This window comes from Chiloscyllium plagiosum, unplaced genomic scaffold (genome assembly GCF_037043375.1).
Source record: "Chiloscyllium plagiosum isolate Xiang-an unplaced genomic scaffold, Cpla_swu_hap1 HiC_scaffold_2, whole genome shotgun sequence".
Lineage (NCBI taxonomy): Eukaryota > Metazoa > Chordata > Chondrichthyes > Orectolobiformes > Hemiscylliidae > Chiloscyllium > Chiloscyllium plagiosum.
Genome location: NW_028270140.1, coordinates 76546878 through 76566491, shown reverse-complemented (window position 1 = coordinate 76566491; position 19614 = coordinate 76546878). Strand labels below are relative to the sequence as shown.

The following is a 19614-nucleotide window of genomic DNA, read 5'->3' as shown; positions in this document are numbered from 1 at the left end:
TGCATGTCCTCTATCTTGAGTGCCATAAATCACGCTAATAAAGATGTCTGAGAGGTATGGAATGTTTTTCGCACAAATGTAATAGACAAAAGGAATGGGCAGTCTCAGGTGCCGTTATGTTCATAAAGTGAGTTTTTCAAGTTTCTACTGTTCATGCCCCAAAAACAGTGGATCATAGAATTTCACTGATCTGTCCATTACCTGTTCATTGTTGCACTTGAAAAATCACATTTCATTGATGTGCTGTGCTAAATGAACATGCTGAATATGCCTATGAGGTGGCTGTATTTGGATGAAATAAAATAAAATCATATCATTTCAGAAATTTTCATTTTCAGTTACAATGTTTTACGATCTCTTCTGATTTCCATGACTATTGCATCATACTTACTCATTTCTGAATGACTATGGCAGCACATCAGTACCATTCCTTGATTAAAACTGGATTGTAGATTTTACATTTTACTGAAATTTATATTCAACTATTAGCATTTTATTTTCTATTTTACTGAATTGTAACCCTGTTAACAGCCTTCAAAACATGAATATTTGTAATGATTAATAAGAAGTAGTGTTTAAATAAACTGGATATTGATTGTAATGGTATGATTCTACATTAACTATTACAGAATAGATAGGAATATAAACTATTAAAATTAAACAGAATTCATGTTCCATTTTGAAAATAGCTAAATTGTTAATCTTCTAAAATCATTTACAATATTACAATCCATGGATACTTTGGGTTTCTTATGGCAGCTGAACTGTGTTAATATTAAAAACTGAATCACATCATAGAACCTGCTAAAGAAAATTGAGACAATCGGAAAAGGTTCACTAGTTTAACTAAAGTAATATTTTCCTACACTTCAGCTATGCTAGTGACATTGCACTATGGGCCTTTGAACTTTGAACTTTATCTAGGCTTCTCAATAAGAATAAAGAGAAAGGATAGCAACATTTTAATATACAGAGAAAAATGACTGCCTACAAATCAGGAAAGTTCATTTAACTTATCCTTGCCATAACTCTTAAAGGTTAATGAGAATGAGTTGGAAGGAGTCTGAAGAGTTTGTATTCAAAGCCTTTGCTACAGAGGTTTCCTAATGCACTGGGGGGGGGGGGGGGGGGAGGGGGGAGGCACCATAAGAGTTCAGTCTTCTGTTTTCTTGTATATATTACAAAAAAAACTTATGTTTGTTCTGTTAAGTAAACTGCAAATACTTAAAAGTTTTAAGTTACCTTGTATTTGAAAATATTGGCATTTTGAATTCTGTAAGCAGAATAGTTTAACAATAGTAGAAGTCTTCTTAATGCACATTAAATATTTCTGAATGTTTACTGTAAATGACAATCTATGTTTATGTTCCTTTAATGAAGAATGAAGAATAAAGACAATAAAATGTATAATAAATCATTCTAAAACTATTTGTGTGTCTTTTTATATGGAAAGTGCAAAATGTCTCGACAGTACCCAAAGCTCCAGGTTATTATTTAGCATAGAAAAACATGGGAACAAGGGTAAACTATTCAGCCCCTAGAGCTTGTTGCCCAATTGAGTGAGATCATGGCTGGATTCCAATCCCATCCATTTGCCTTGTTTCCATGGGTGAGTAATTGGGCTGGTTAACAACCCTATATCCAAAATGGCATTTCCAATATGTATTTCTGGGGCCGATCATGCAGGCATGCTATATGCTTCATCATATGCCATAATTTTCACAGATGCAACAATGCATAACAGTATTAGTAGGAGTAACATTGGTCTAGAAAGACTGAGTCACATATTCTCATTGAGGACACACTCCAATATGTTGTGTGGCATTATATACTAAATGGAGCAGACTTTTGACAATCTAGCAACAGTATACAGAGCACAGTTACAACACTAGCATTTACCTTGCAAGTTTATGACAGCATTGTAGGAGAACAATCATTTGGTCAGAAATAGAAGATAAATAGCATCCCAGATGCTGACAATCAAATGCAGGATGAGCAGCTCAAATAATGGAGTGTCCCAGAAAATCTGGGGTAGTTGGTCACCCTGAGTTCTACTCCAATGATCATCTGTGCTCCACAAGAGTAAATACCTAACATTCAATCACTGCTATTGCACACACTTCCTTCCATACCTCTTAGTCTACCATACACACTATTGTATGCAACATCTTGATTCATTCATTCTCACCTACCCAACCCCAGACGACTAATCCTGCATGTTGGGGTATGCGCTCAGACCAACAACGCATCACTGCAGCCAATGGTTCTCAGCAGCAACTGTAAAGCAAGAAGGAGAGGAAGGACCTGTGCCTCACTCCAATGCCCCTTCTTCAAAAGGAGGCATGGCAGTGCCAGTAGGTAATCAGCTGGATGAGGAAACGCATAAAGGGCCAACCAAAAACCCTACCTTCCACTTTCACCTGCCCTCAGCTCAGTGGGAGTTCAAACTGCTTTGGGCAGGACATTCTCAGCATTCCTGGGCCCTGTAAACAGAAACACCCCAGGGTCACCCAATCAAATCTTCAAGGCCAATGAGCTCTATTGCAGGGACGTTCACTCCATCTTGCCAGCGAAGCCTGAAACTGCAGAGATGTAGTGGGAGGGAAAGGAAGAAGACCTTCTGAGGGCACAGTTTGTCATAAATACACTCTCACATTTCCACTTCTGTCACACACTTGTTGATTGGATAATGAAGGAAGGAAACAGCAGTCACACTTCCCAGATTAAATCACAGGTCCAGCCTCTTAAGTCTAAATGACTCCCCCACCAAACCATTGAAACCCGCTGTAAATTTCATTGTTTGTTTATTTATTTTTCTTACATGGAACTCAATGTCTGGAGATAGTTGAAACTACAGAGCAGAGGAGTCAGCTGTGAAAGTTCACTGCCTGGTCAGACAGCTGTATAGGTTGTTCTGCGATAAAACACATGTTGTTAATGCGAATTCACTGTAACGTGATTGATGAATTGGGGACACTTTCTAAAGCGCAAACTTTTACAATGTGTTGATTATAATGCGATTACTTCATCAACACTATAAGCATTGTTTCTAAAGTGTGATTTTTCTGTAATGCTGGGTTGCACAAGAATGCAACCATTGCATTATAGAAGAACTACCTGTACAAGTTCACTGCTTGTTTTCACCTCCCATGTGGTCCCTGCATCTTCTCTTGTTTTATCGTATCATTGTTTGATCTTTTTTTCCAAAGTTTCAAAACAATGTAACAGCTTATAAAACAGTAATTACTACTTGCTCCAAGCAATCAAGGAAATCAGCTCTAACCCTTAAAACACTTTAAAACAAGAGAGAGCTCTTCCAGCACAATTTTCTCCTGTCCTTCATCTTGGATTACCCAGAACCCATTTCTTGTACTAGTTGCTTCATATTTCAGTAGAAGCATCCATCTGAACTCTGTATAAGCAGTGACACATTCTACTCAATTGTGCACCTGTTAGCATATGAGGAATTGACTGTCACTCAACACGTGCTTGCATTAACTTTACTTATGTATTAAATATATAAACTGCATGAGGCTGGGTGTGTTGCTGAAGGTGCAGAGGGTGATGTTAATCTATGCATTTTAATTCCTTTTAAGCATTCCCTGGTAGTCATCCACAACCGATTGGCATATTTTGCCATTTCAGAGGCCAGTTAAGCATGAATCAATTTGCTGTACATCTGAAGACAGATATTATTTGTTAACTGGACCATGTGGGGATGGTAGATTTTCCTCTCTAAAAAGACTATGGGAAACCAGCTTGATTTTGACAACAATTGACCATGTTTGCCTTGATCTTTAAATGCAACTGCTTCCTCAGTATTTCCTGTGGAAAAATGTACAGATATGCTGTCCGTTAAAGACAGTGAATTCTTGTCTCATCTCTGGTTACAGCACCAAGGAAACCCTTCTGTTCCCTTCTCCATCTTGTTTAACTTGCAGCTCGCTAGTGAGATTCTCATCTTTCCATTCAACACTTGACTGAGAATAGGAGATTTTCTGTGATATTGAAAACCTAATTACTGCCAATCTTAGCCCATTCTTCCAACTTTCTTGTCAATGCCCACATCAATCAGGAGCTTCCCTCTGGAATCTGAAGGAGCAGATCACCTCATACCATTTTTCTTGACTTTCTCAGAGCATGATCTGGTTTCCTTTAGAAAGCCTCAACTGAACTTGTCTCCAAAACACTTCCAGACAGTGAATTCCAGATCTTAACCTCCTTATGTTGTTATTTCTTCTTTTGGCATTTATCCTTAAATTTGTATCTCCTAGCTCTTGATCATTCTACAGGAAGTGTCTCATCATCTGCTCTGTCCAGACCCCTCATGATGTTGAATACATTTATCAAACCTCATCTTAAGTTTTTTTTTCTCTCCAAACCGACACAAATTCCTAAATTCTGGAACCATCCCTGTGAATCTTTTCTGCACCATTTCTCAAGTCTTCAAATCCTTCCTGAAGTGTGGTGCCCAGAACTGAACACAGTACTGAACACAATGGGGAAGATCCAGCATTTTCTACAAATTTAACACATTTTCATTGCTTTTATACCCAATATTCCTTTTAATAAAAACTGAGATGTCATATACTTTCTTAACCATTCTCTTAACTAATCTACCTTCAAGGATTTATATATATCCAGGTTCCTCTGCTCCTGCATCCCCTTTAGAATTGTAGCCTTTATTTCTATTAACTTTCCACATTCTTCCTACCAAAATGAATCATTTCTCTGCGTTAAGTATGATCTTTCTATTTGACACCCATTCAAACAAATTGTCTATGCTGTTCTGAAGATTGACATCATAGTTTCCAATACTTCCAAGTTTCATATAATCTTTATTAAAAATGGTGCTCTCTGTAGCTATTCTGGATAATTAATACATATCAACACTGAACTTGGGGAGATCCACTACATGTATTCCTTCATTTCAAAAAAACTATTCATCACTACTATTTGTTTATGTCACTCAATTTTATAGGTGTGTTGATACTGTCTCTTTTATGACATGAGCTCTAGTTTCTCTCACAAGGCATATCTTTAGCATTTTATCAAATACATTTTGGAAGTCTATATCAATCACTTCAACAGCATTACCCTCATCAACCCTTTCTGTTACTTTCAACAACATTTGCAATTCTTTTGACCTCTAGCACCATCCCCCCGTCTCAGGAAGATTGGAAAATTAGGGACAGTGCATCCATTGTTACCATTCATTTCCTTCAGTATTCTTAGATGCACAACCTTTGGTCTTTGTGCATCAATCAGCTTTAAGGAGAGGTAGCTTATCCAAAGCTTCCTCCTTACCAATGTTAAACTTTTCAAGTATTTGAAAGACCTCCTTATTCACCATGATCTGTGCAGCATCTGCTACTTGGTAAAAACAGATGTAAAAATATTAATTTAACTCCTCAATTATGTCCCCACCTCCATGTGTAAATAGTTGTCAACTGAACACACATCTTCTCTTACCACAGTTTTGCTGTTTATATACCTAAGAAGAGGTGGGCTGTTGTGGTGCAGTGGTAGTGTCCCTACCTCTGAGCTAGGAGACTTGGGTTCAAGTCCCACCTTTTCCAGAGGTGTGTAATAGCATCATTGAACAGATAGATTGTAATATAACTCTGAAATGATTTATGTATAACAACCACAACAATCTTCTATTGTGTAAAGTATGATTCAAACCTGTGGAGAGATTTTGCACAAACTCAATGACTTCAATTTTTCTATGGTTCCTTGGTAACATACTCAGTCAAATTATGTCCTGATCTCATGGCACATCACGTAATTAAACACTTAACCCACTTAGACTAAGGCTTACTGAAGTCTGGAGCAAATGGTCCTAGCCAAATCCAAACTGAGCATCAGTGAACAGACTATTGCTGAGTAATACCTTTTTGATCATACTGTTGTCACTTTTATCACTTTGATGTCCAGAGTTCACTCATGGGACAATTATTGGTAATTGACTGTGAGCATAGCCAGACCTGGAGACAGTATTGAGCACACACAGGAAACTGCAATCAGTTGCTGATAGGAAAGGCAAATCGATAATAAGGAACCAAGAGAATTCTTGGCTGAAATTCAAGCTGCTGTTATACTTTCCTTCTTAAATATGAAACTGTATTAAATAAGGTCATTTATAAAGGAAACAAAACAGCTGTAGCAGAATCTCTTTCTCCCAGGAGGTAATTTTCTGGGCATTATATTGTGGAAAAAGAAAATAATTTGTTTCACAATATAAATCACAACTGAGTGCACATGAACATCAGCCAGATGTTGACTGTAATGGTCAAAGTTTCACAATATTCAGAATTAGAATAAGGATTAAAATTAAAATAAAAACATACATTCAAGTGATGATCAAAATATTCAAAATTTGCAGTGTAGACACATGAGGTTGAGTGGCCAACTCTTATTTCTACTTCTTACGTCCTTCTTATGTTAACGTGTAGTGTCTTGTTAACTGATTATAGAGTCATAGAGTCATACAGCATGGAACCAGACCCTTTGGTCCAACCAGTCCATGTCAACCATAATCCCAAACTAAACTAGTCCCATCTGCCTGCACTTGGCCCACTTCCCTCCAAACATTTCTTATCCGTGTACTTATCCAAACGTCTTTTAAACATTGTAACTGCACCCACATCCACTACTTCCTTTGGAAGTTCATTCCATACATGAATTACTGTCCATATAAAAAAGTTGCCCATCACATCTTTTTAAAATCTTTCTCTTTTCACTTTAAAAATATGCCCTTCTAATCTTGAAATATCCCACCCTAGGGAAAAGACATCTGCCATTCATTTTATCTATACCCCTCATGATTTTTAAAACCTCTATAAGGTCACCCCTCAACCTCCTATGTTCCAATGAAAAAGCTCCAACCTATCTAGCCTTTCTTTAGAACTCAAAATCTCTATTCCCATCAACATATTTCTGGTAAACCTTTTCTGAACACTCTCCAATTTAATATCTTCCCTATAACAGGGCAACCAGAACTGGACACAATATTTCAGAAGAGGCCTCACCAACTTCATATATAATCTCAACATAATGTCCCAACTCCTATACATAAAGGTCTGAGCAATTAAGGCAAGTCTGCTAAATGCCTTAACCACCCTGTCTACCTGTGATGCAAACTTCAAAGAATTATTGACCTGAACCTCTAGATTACTGTGTTCTACAACACTATCATAGGAGAAAGTGAGGACTGCATATGCTGGAGATCAGAGCTGAAAATGTGTTGCTGGAAAAGCGCAGCAGGTCAGGCAGCATCCAAGGAATGCCCGAAGTGTCGATTCTCCTGTTCCATGGATGCTGCCTCACCTACTGCGTTTTCCAGCAACACATTTTCAACACTACCATAGGCCCTACTTTTAATATCAAATTCTCATTTTTTTTCTAGTTATCAATGTCTAAGGGATTTCCAGCCATTTTTCAATATTTCAAGGCAAGTTATGAGGAAACATTAAACCATGTTAACTCATTCTGTAACAGAGAAGCCTACCAGTTTCCCTGTTGAGATTGTCACCAAGGTTTACAAGGTTTACATTTCATTCAAAATTAATCTGAACAGTTGTTCATTAAGCATTTGATAAAATAGGTGCTGTGGTGGACTTCTTTGAATTGCAATGCTTGCAGATGTTTTTGAATATGAAACAAATCCAAAATTTAAGTATAAACATTACTGGCATGATACTAACAATGGCAGTTTCACAATTGCTGAATAGGTATTGAGTAATAGTTTGTACTTTTGCAATATTATGTTAAACATTCCATGTGATTAGGCATTCTTCATTTCCATAAAGTAGGTTCTAGGTTTCTTCCTTGTGAAAAAATAGAAAGCCAAAAGTCACAGACTTGTCTTAGCAGTTGAATGATCATCTTCACCAGGAGGGTTTACTTTGCTTGGGTTATAAAAGTTTCTTCTCAGATCTGCAGGTAAACAGAAAGGATCTTATGAAGGGCTAAAAAAGCAAAATAGATGAATTACTCCACTTGTTTTGAGCAGTGACAGAATAAGTACATTGCTGAATATATTCTATCTTTTTCATAGATATATCAACAGCATTGTCCAGCCTAATACACTTTTGAAAAATTGCCCTAGAAAAGCACTCCTTGAAAATGTAAATGGATTCACAATACCATTGCTCACCCATCAGAAGGTGACATTGTGAACTGTATGTTCTGTATGTTCTTCCTTTGTTCAAAACCAGGAAGATTTAAGAAGAGCTTCTTCTCCTCTGTTATCAGACTTATGAACAGATCTCTCATATATGAAAGTTGATCTTTCTCTGCACCCTTCCTGCAGCTGAAACATTATATTCTGCATTCTGTTCCATTAGAATCACAGAATCCTTACACTGTTGAAGTAAACCATTTAGCCTATCAGGTCCACATTGACCCTCTGAAAAGTATCCCACCTAGATCCACCCAATGCCTGTAACCCTGCATTTCCCATGGCTAATTCACCCAACCTGCACATTTTGGTCACTATGGGCAACTTAGAATGACTAGCCCACCTAACGTACACATCTTTTAACTGTGGAAGGCAACTGGACCACCCAGATAAAGTCCATGCAGACACGGGGAGAATGTGCAAACTCCACACAGAAGGTCACCTGATGGTGGAATCAAACCCAGGTCCCTGGATTTGTGAGGCAGCAGTGCAAACCACTGAGCCATCATGCCACCCAAATTACCCCAATGTGCTTATGTAGGGTATGATCTATCTGGTTAGTAAAAGAATACTTCTCACTGTATCTCGCTACATGTGACAATAATGAATCAAATCAAATTAACCCAATCAAACAACAGGGAAAGCATTCATAGCCCTCCTTTCTTCTGCAACCCAATCTCAGTCTTCTGTACCCAATTCCACCCATGCTAGATGCAAGTCTTCATTGTGAAATGCCCTATTATGAACTGACCTGGTAGTTTTAGTTTTCTGCAGCAAGTGTTACAGTGATGTTTTACTGTAAAGTTTCTGATTGCTTCTTCTCCTAGGTTAGCCGGTCCAAACACCATTTCTCGTGATCTAAGTATCAAACAAATGTGTGAAGATTTTGTTAAAGAAAATTACGTGTGTGGAAAATAATCAAAGAGATGTTATTCATATTTACTAAGCATGTTTTCAACTAGATTTATTGATTCTTCAATAGTCTGCTGTATAAGCTATGCATTTCAAACCTTCTTCCAACATTCTGGAATTTAAGAACAAAGAACTTGAACCGCTGGGATATTTCTTGCAATTTCTCGTTATAACTTAAGTAGAAGATCAGCAGAACCCCCACAGAAATTGTATGAATTATTCAATTATCTGAAGGTCTGGGGGATAGGTAGAGGACACTAGGTTTCATGGTGGGATTAGGTGGTGCTTTTGGATTATGTGGGATGCTGTATTATTAATTTCCCAAACTATCATTTTCACAATGGACTGTCTCTCAAGTGAGCATTTTAATGACAACTTGCAATTGCTTATTGAATGGAAACATATGTTGACATAAGGGATTAAACACTTCAGGGCTAAGTACCAAAGTGAATGTTTGCTTTCATAAGGGGCTTGTTGGAGGGCATTGAATGCATTGGCGTTTTTGCATTATCCAAAAGAGTATGTTTTTTCAATAATGATATTATCAATAGACACTTGCAGCTTGTCTTCTGAAGTTTGCTCATGGTGAAGACCACAGATTCACCTGCACCTCCACACATATCATCTATTGCATCCTCTGCACCCGATGTGGCCTCCTCTATATTGGGGAGACAGGCCGGCTACTTGCGGAGCGTTTCAGAGAACACCTCTGGGACACCCGGACCAACCAACCCAACCACCCTGTAGCTCAACATTTCAATTCCCCCTCCCACTCCACCAAGGATATGCAGGTCTTTGGACTCCTCCATCGTCAGACCACAACAAAACGACGGTTGGAGGAAGAACGCCTCATCTTCCGGCTAGGAACCCTCCAACCACAAGGGATGAACTCAGATTTCACCAGTTTCCTCATTTCCCCTCCCCCCACCCTGTCTCAGTCAAATCCATCAAATTCAGCACCGCCTTCCTAACCTGAGATCTTCTTCCCGACCTCTCCGCCCCCACCCCAGTCTGACCTATCACCCTCACCTTGACCCCCTTCCACCTATCACATTTCCGACGCCCCTCTCCCAAGTCCCTCCTCCCTACCTTTTATCTTAGCCTGCTGGACAAACTTTCCCCATTCCTGAAGAAGGGCTTATGCCCGAAACGTCGATTCTCCTGTTCCCTGGATGCTGCCTGACCTGCTGCGCTTTTCCAGCAACACATTTCCAGCGCTGAAGACTAGATAAGTTGATGTGAACAGGGGAGGACAAAGTGTGGTGGGCAGGAAGTATGAGTTGTCAGAGGGGCGAGTTGTCATAGGGCTTATAATGGCACATAAGGTTGGTTGGAGGTATAGGGTGACATCAGGCAGTAAAGGACTATGGATAGATGGGTATAAACTGGCACAGGTTACAAAGGATAATGGGTGATGGGTAAATGAGCCAAGGGTAGCATAGACAGTATGAAAGCTGTGGATATGGATAGAGAGGTATTTGATAGTATGGATGGAGTAAGGGGCATATGCAAGTTGAGAGGGAATAAGCAGAAGAGAATCTTTTAATTTTATTTTCAAACTTTGATCACAGTGCTGGAGCTTCAGACAGACTTTCCAACCAGCCTGACTTGGAAAGTGCAGCTTTCTAGGCTCTTGCTAGATCACCCAGGCCATCTGCCAAACCAGCCCAATTATGGACTGAAAATCTTAAGTGCGGGTGGCCATTTTGAAAGATAAGGTTCCTGAAGACAGATTTCTCCCACGCAAAATGGTCATCCATGTCTTTGTCAAAACTTTCGGTGTCTGCTTTATGTGCTTCAGTATCAATCTTGCTCTATAATTCTCTAGTCAAGTGTCTTCAGATGTTTTATTATGCAAATGGAGAATGTAATATGATTACTTTTAATGCTCTTCAGCCTTTTAAAATTCCACATGGAATTTTCAGTGTTACGTGTGCTTACACCGAGTAAAATTTTAATTAACTACAATAGCTCTAATTGATGCACTAACTGACAACAGTCAGCCCTCGGTCCCATTTTTCAGTAAAAAAATGTTGGTGACCAATTCCAAATGGAAATGATTTGTTAGAGTTTACACAGTCTTTACACACCTGCACACTGAAGTACACCTTTATCAACTGTGGAATATGAAAAACTCAAGAACCATAAATGACCATTTCTTTGATCTAATTGGACCTTATTTTACACACATTTAGATAGGATGAAAAAGAAGGCATATGGCATTCTCACCTTTATTGGTTGGGGAACTGAGGACAAGAGTCAGGACTCTAAGTGTGATCTTACCAAAGTCTGATAAAGAATTAGGGAAACTAATTCCATTCCCCTACACCTAACACTACAGGTAATTTAGCATGGCCAATTCACCTAACCTGCATATTTTTGGATTGGGGGAGGAAGCCAGAGCAAACCCACACAGACACAAGGAGAAAGAGCAAACTCCACACAGAGAGTCGCCTGAGGCGGGAATTGAACCAGGGTCTCTGGCACTGTGAGGCAGCAGTGCTAATCACTATGCCACAACAAACATGTACTCTTCAACATGTCAGTAGGTCCCTTGACCGGCAAAGCAGCACTTTTCTGTTCTAGCTGTATCATGGGATTTGAAATAATTTAGCCCATATTAATTATTTGAGAAAGCTCAACTTTTTCATATGCAGGTCATTCACAGAGATTGTAAAATTTTCTAAGACAACATTAAAAATTGTTGAGCCAAAAATTTGCAAACACATACAATTTAACTTACGCTTTTTCTTCAGCTTTAATAACGGATGGGTCAGTCAGATTTTCTCCAACGCCTTTAGAGGAAATAAAAGACATTTATTGAACTTGTCTACCAAATGATTGTTTAAAACAAGTAAAAGATAGGATGTAATTTGTAAAAGCATCCCTGCAGAGATAGAATGGGAAAGAAAGATCACAGTTATTTCGTAATTGTTTACTTTCATTCAAAGAATTTGTGAGGTAGATTTTCATGTCTGTGTTTGCATCATGCTGGAGGCTGTTTGCAGTGCTTTTTATTGGAAAAAGGTTGATCCAACCAGGACCACACAAGTGCCAAGCAATGATCTCCTCTAATACGAGAGAATCCAACTATCTCCCTTCAAAATGAATCCCCCACTACCAACACCTAGGGGTTACCATTGACCAGAAACTGAACTGGACTACCCATGTAAATATTGTTGCCAAAAAGTGGGCCAGAGGCTGAGAGTAACTCACCCTTGACTCTCCAGAAGTCTGTCCACTATCTCCAAGGTAAAAGTCAGGAGTGTGATAGAATACTCCCTACTTGCTTAGATGAGTGCAGCTCCAACAACAAGCTTGACGCCATCCTGTACAAAGTAGCCTGATTTACTGATATTGCATCTCCAAACAATTACTCCCTCCACCACTGACATTCAGTATTGGGAGTGTGCACCATCTACAAAAACACATTGCAGAAACTCATAAAGGTAGCAATTTCCAAATCCACAATCACTACCATCTGGAAGGACAAGGTCAGCAGATACATGGGAACACCACCACTTGCAAGTTCCACTTCAAGCCACTCACCATCCTGAGTTGGAAATCTATCACCACTTCACCATTCTTTCAATGTCACAGGGTCAAAATGTTGGAACTCCTTGCCTAAAAGCAAATCAAGTCTGCCTAGAGTACATGGATTGCAGCAGTTCAAGAAAGCAGCTCACCACCAGCTTCCCTGGAACAATTTCGGATGGGCAATTAAGATGCTGGCCCAACCAGTGATACCCCACATCCCATGAATGAATAAAAAAAGTTCCAGTGTGTTGCATTGCAAAATGTAAGTACAGCAAGTGGTTAGGAAGGCAAATGGAATGTTGTCATTTATTGTAAGGGGAATGAAATATTACAGTATGGCTGCTTTGTGATTGTTGTGTAAAACTTTGGTTTGACCAAATCTAGAGTAGTGTGTACAGTTTTTGTCCTCTTATTTAGGAATGGATGTAAATGCATTACAGGCAGTTCAAGGAAGGTTGACTTGTCTGATATCTAGGATGGGGGATTACCTTGTGAAGAAAGTTTGGACAGGTTGGACTTCTTTTCATTGAAGTTTAAAAGTGATATTATTGTGACAGGCTAAATACTAAAAGGGTAATACCGTTGTGAGAGAGATTGGAAAAATCAGTGGACTTGGTTTAAGACTGTAATGAGAAGGATATTTTTCTTTCTGAGGGATATGAGTCATTAGAACAGTCTTTCCCCAGAAAGTGACATTGACTAGTCTTTAAATATTTTTAAGGCAGAAGTGAATACAGCCTTGACTTTAAGAGAGTCAATTTCAGAAGGCAGTTGATAATTTATCACGGTGTTCCGGGTTCCTCCCAAAGTCCAAAGATGTGCAGGTTAGGTGAATTGGTCATGCTAAATTGCCCATATAGTTAGGGGGAATGGATCTGGGTGGGTTACTCTTCGGAGGGTCGGTGTGGACTAGTTGGGCCGAAGGGCCTGTTTCCACACTATATGGAATCTAATCTAATCTCAAAAAAAAAAATTAGGACATTTAATAAAGAAAGAACCCATGGTGTTGGAGTTAGTATATCAGCTTGGATAGAGGATTATCTATCTATTAGGTGACAGAAGTTGGGACAAGGAATCACAGGGATCATATTACTTACAATAGATATTAATGACTTTGATGAGGATGAAGAAAGTGAATGTACTATAGCCAAGTTTGCAGATGACTTGAAAGGTGGGAAAGCAAGTGATGAGGATGACACAAAGAGTCTGCAGAGGGATTTGGGCAGGTTAAGTGAGTAGACAAAAAAATTGACAAATGGAATATAATGCAAAAAAATGTGAAGGTTATGCCTTTTGGCAGAAAGAACAGATGAGCTGAATATTATTTAAAGAGAAAGATTGCAGCAAGCTAAGAATAAAAGGATTTGAGAATCACAAAAAGCTAGCATCCAAGTTCTGCATGTAATAGGGAAGGCAAATGGAATGTTAGCCTTCATTTCAAAGGAAATGAAATATAAAAGTAAGAATGTTCTGCTAAAACTAGGTTAAATATCACAATGCCAGGTTATAGTCCAACGGGTTAATGTGGAAGCACTAGCTTTCAGAGAATCACTGCTTCATCAGTGCTACAAAATAAACCCAGTGGACTATAACCTGGTGTTGTGTGATTTTTAACTTTGAGGACTGTAGATGTTGGAGATCAGAGTCATGAGTGGGTGCTGGAAAAGCACGGGGGGTAGAGAGATAAATGGGAGGGGGTGGGACTGGGGGGAAAGTAGCTGAGAGTGCGATAGGTAGATGAAGGTAGGGGTTATGGTGAAAGGTCGGAGAGGAGGGTGAAGCGGATCGGTGGGAAGGAAGATGGACAGGGAGGACAAGTCATGAGGGCAGTGCCGAGAAGGTATAGAGGAACTGACATATGAGAAATGGTTCAGTAGATTGGGCCTTAGAATATAAAAGAATAAGAGACAATCTTTACTGAAACACTCAGAATTCTTAGAGGACTTGACAAAATAGATACAGCAAAGCTGTTTACCCATGTGGGAGAGTCTAAGACCAGAGGATATCATTTCAGAATAAGGGGTCACACATTTAAGACACAGATGAGGAATTTCTTCCATCAGAAAGTTGTGAATCTGTGGAGTTATTTACCACAGAGGGCTGTTGAGGCTGTGTCATTAAATATTTTGAAGGCTGTGATAGACTGATTTTCTGATCAGTAAGGGAACAAGGGTTGGGGAAAAGGCAGAAAAATGGTGTTGAGGACTATCAGGTCATCGAAGATCTCAAATCATGGCCTCCTTGTATTCCTTTGCTATATGTTCTGATGGTTATCAGGGCTAAGTGGAAATGTGCAGTTGACGCCATAACCAGGTGCCATGGTCCTGTTGAATGGTATAGGGGCCAAAATTCCAGTTTCATGCTTCTAATTCTCACATCATAACTAATTATAATAACATCATGATCACAGAGAAATTGAGATTAATAGTGGGAAGCAGCTGTCAAATTTAAAAGGCAGAGGCAACTTAAATGGACATTATCAGATAAATGTAAACATTCTAGGTATCTATTTCAGATTTTCCAAAGATTTAAGGCATAACATGTAGCATGAAGTAGGTGCATTTGCTAATCTGGGACAATCACAGCAAAACATGCCAACTTAATCCATACTTAGCAAGAAGAGGCAAACAAATTGAAGAATACATGAACTATTTGCAAGATCCTTCAACCCAGTAGAAAGGAAGACTAGGCAAATGTTAAAGGGAAAGTCAACTGGCTGCTATCTATTCCCACTAGAAGGGGATGGTTAAAGTTGATCCAAAATGTTAATTTTTTCATTTTGTAACATTCTGAATTCAGGCTATATTTTAAAAAATAATAAATACATAAATTTCCAGTTGCATTATATATTTATTTATAATCTAGATGTACAAGAAGAATTTAGACTGAACTGAGGGACTTGACACTTGCTGGTCAGTGATTGCAATCAAAGCACTGAACTGCACTTAGATTCAATTTAGTGAGACACATTCTGAACCCAGTAACATGGATAAGAGTAAGGACCAACAGGATTCTGGAGTGTAATTCATTCAATGCGAAAGGCAGAACGTTTCCATCAGCAGCAGATATGTCCTAGTTTCACACACAATTTGCCAAACAGTGATCCATATGCATCATAGACATTTGGGGCCAGAGATTAACGTATCCAGTGCAGAAATACGCAATCCCTTCTTATTATTTCTGAAATTTCAATAATCTTTGTCATGGCTCAGCACCCCATCCTCCTTCACTGTGTCTCCTTAATTGTTCAGTTTATTCATACAAGAGTGAAACTACTCTTGTATGATTCCTCTCTTATCTATCCACTCAGAGGTAATGAATCTCCAGAAATGTTTTCTGTTTTTACTCCCTCACATTATCTCTGGACTCTCTGAAAGATCTATCCATGGCCTGCTCCTATACTTCACCAGTTGAGTCAACTAGCACAGCCAGGATTAACGTTTTAATGCTCGCAAACTGCATGAATCCATGTAAGACACTGTTAACTCATTTTTTAGATTAGAATCAGTCTAAATATTATGGCACAGACAGCAGCACACAGGGGGCTAACACCTTTAAACAGTATCTGGGCTGACACCAATTGTTAAAGTTAACCTTAGAATGTAACTTTTAAGAAAAGTTTTGCAATTTACATATGAAAGAAGTGAAACTAACATGAACATTCTAACAGATGACAGACTTAACAAACAATCAAGGTATTTTTCAATGTATAATTTCAGTTACCTCACACTGTAAACTTTTGCTATAAATTCTGTGTCTTACAATTGTGTAGTCCACAACCACCTGATGAAGGAGCAGTGCTCCGAAAGCTAGTGCTTCCAATTAAATCTGTTGGACTATAACCTGGTGTTGTGTGGCTTTTAACCCTGTCAATTTAGGTCAGTTTCCACATTGCCTGCTCAGTTGAGCAAGTTAAAATTGTTATTTGTTGAATCCGTACAGTGTGCAAAGAGGACATTTGTCCCACCAAGTCCATACTGACCCTCTGAAGAGCATCTCACCCAGATCTAGACCCAGCCCCCACCTAGCCTGCACATTCCTAGTCACTACAGATAATTTAGCATGGCCAATCTACCTAACCTGCACATGTCTGGATTATGGGAGAAAACTGAAGCATCCGGTGGAAACCCATGCAGACGCAGGGATGATGTACAAATACACAGACAGTGACCCAAGACTGGAATCGAACCTGGGTCGCTGGTGCTGTGAGGCAGCAGTGCTAACCACTGAGCCACTGCACTGCCCAGTAGTTGGTCAGCTCTGGGGTGGTAAGTGGCCTAGTAGTTTTTGCTCAACCCTGGAGGATACAAATATACAAAAGAAAACCTTCCATAAAATACAGAAAGACACAAGCCGTTGTAATTTTGTTCAAACACCCCACACTAACCTTGCAAGTCCAGCACTAGTAGTTCCCCTCGTGTGTATTCATACGACCAGTGAGAAAAAGCTAACATGGTCTCCTCCAGCAGATTTGTCGGAATTAACTCATCTCCATTGTTGTTGTTGTACTTTCTGAACTGACCATTCATGTACTTTTCCATTGTCAACCACTGATTAGCAGAATGGCAATAAACCAGGAAAACTTCCAAAAACCTCATAAAAGAAAGAAGTGACATTTTTAGTTTATTAAAGTAAATCCTTTGCCTTTTCTCAAGGCGTCATTTCACAGATCTCCTGATAGTTGGGCCCTGCCTCATGTCCTATTGAGCCATAAAGGCCTCAAAGAGCCTGGGAATAATGCCCATTTTTGATAAATTAGCTGATCTCAGATTAGATGTCAATAAGAGCCTAACAGTTGGCCTCAGCTTTACTCAGCTACTGAGGTGAGAAAAAGCAGGGTAGGATTTCCATTCTGTGGCACAAAGGACAGATGCTATGCTAAAGTGTCAAAAGTCTGAATCCTGCCTACAACTGGGTTAATGAAAGCAAGGCAGAATGCTGGTTACCAATCTACCACCAAGAGGCAGGTAGACAACTTAAATACAAGACAGCTGGATATCCCTTGATTCATGAAGTTGAACCTAGGTGAAGGACTGTTGGATCAAGAGATATTTGTCTTTCTATTTACCTGTTCAATTCAGTGTGCTTGTTTTAACAAACCCATAATTAGGTACCATTTCCCCTCAAACCCGTTCTAATCAACCACCATCCCACACTCCTGTTCCCACCCCCATTCTACAATGCCTTGATCTGTTCCCACAGCTTTCTGATCTGCCATGACAACCAATGGCTCTGAATTCTTCTACGCCCCACCTACGGCCACCGAACTTCCCTATTCCCCAAGAACCTGATCTCCCCACCAGGCATCCAACTGTCTCCCATCCCCAACCCTAAGGCTTCCAATCTCCCACACTTCACACCAGGCATTTGATCTTTTCCCGTCATAGGCCTCTGACCTCCCCTAAGGGCTTTGACCTACACCCTAGCACCCTCCGATCCTTCAGGCCACCATAATCTCTACCACCCCCAACTCATTTTATGACAATCTTCCTGAAACTATTCCACACATCCAGAAGTGGACTCTCCCCATCCCTTGGGAGCTCAGGATTGGCAGTGGAATCACATACAGATGGAGTGAATACTCCACAGTATGCGATGTGTTCGAACTGAAGTCTTTGCCACACTTTAAGGTACCCACTGCTTCTTGTGGGTCAAGAAAGTTATAATTTCTTCTCTTAGCTTTACCAAATGATCAATACTCTATGGAAGTTATTCAAGAACAAATATGACAGTCCTGAATTGACCGATGAAGGCTCAATATGTTTCAACACGAGTTATTTCAGGAAGATCAGTCAGTACTTATTTACCAATAAAGCTTAGGGCTTACAAGTAAGTCTGTAACCTTTATAGCCCAAACCCTCCAGCATATCTGTGCCTCTTGAGGTGCTCACTAAACTGCTGCTCCGGTCATACAGTCTGGATTCTTCTTGTGAAACATCTCCACCTCTCTTCTCTCCTTGAAGATGTTCCTTCAAATTAATCTTTAAAGACTGGTTGAATACCATCTCAAGTGGTTTGGTATCAGTCATTATCCTCTCTGCATCCCAATGCAATGGACCCAATTCTCACATTTGATTTTCCCACTTTCCTCTCTCAACCTCCCCTAATAACCCCCCTTAATGTTTATTGCCCAAGACTCCAAAGTTGTGTAGTGCTAATTCTGGCCGAACCCCTTGACTCAGTTTGGACAATGCTCTTGACTAAATGTGGTGGCATTCCTCAAATGACCACAGACTCCTTTCACTCAATTAAGAAGGACTTTCAGATGTGGCCATTTGCTTAGTCTTGGAAACTGCTGGCACTTGCTGTAAGTGTGACATTGATGTAGTTTGGTGCCATAGGGGGAATATCCACCCGTTGACTGTTCAGTGCGGAAATGCATGACAAGCTACCTGACGTTTTATCTGTGCTAAAAGGCAGGGCAAGGCTGAAATGCTGTCTGTCCAAGTAAACACAAAGTACATGAATGTAAGAAAGCAAATTGTAGCCTATACAGACAGACAACATGGATGAGTGCCTTTGGTGCAAAATGAACTGGTAGGAACATTGCAGTGTAAGGTGTTGGTGAATTCCAAAGCTGATTGCTGAAGTGGTTTTAAAAGTAGTCCAAGATTGGCCATGATGATGCTGTGGATAGAGAAACAAAGACAGTCACTGCCCATGACACATGCCCTCAAATGTCTGTGGATGATGGCTGACATGGACACCCAGAAAAGATACCAGAGAGCTGCAGCCAATAGGTAACCACTCAGGCTTTCAGATTGGGAACTGACACCAGCTAGTTTCTCACCGGTATCTGGGAGAATTGCAAAATACAAATAAACTGGGTGAGATTAACTAACAATGAGATGGAGAAAGTGAGGACTACATAATACTGAGATGCAAATTCATAGAAATCAGGTCCTCACTGCTTACCAGCAAGTTTCTCACCAAAATGACAATACCTTAAGGGAAAACTTTTTTTCTCAATGTCAAGAATCTCA

The 19614-nt window shown here is 39.6% G+C and overlaps 1 protein-coding gene across 5 annotated transcripts in view; it reads right to left on the bottom strand.

The window, feature by feature from the left end:
* Positions 1-1555: 1555 nt before the first annotated feature.
* trpm6 (transient receptor potential cation channel, subfamily M, member 6) overlaps positions 1556-19614 on the bottom strand; it is a 183008-nt gene continuing 164949 nt past the window's right edge. For all 5 annotated transcript variants that reach the window (XM_043712201.2, XM_087997903.1, XM_087997910.1 and 2 more), the window contains 4 exons: positions 17019-17224; positions 11838-11889; positions 8934-9040; positions 1556-7938 (listed from right to left, as the gene is read on the bottom strand). In XM_043712201.2, the coding sequence (XP_043568136.2) occupies positions 7856-7938; positions 8934-9040; positions 11838-11889; positions 17019-17224 (448 nt within the window). In that variant the 3' untranslated portion in view covers positions 1556-7855. The remainder of the gene's footprint in view (positions 7939-8933; positions 9041-11837; positions 11890-17018; positions 17225-19614) is intronic.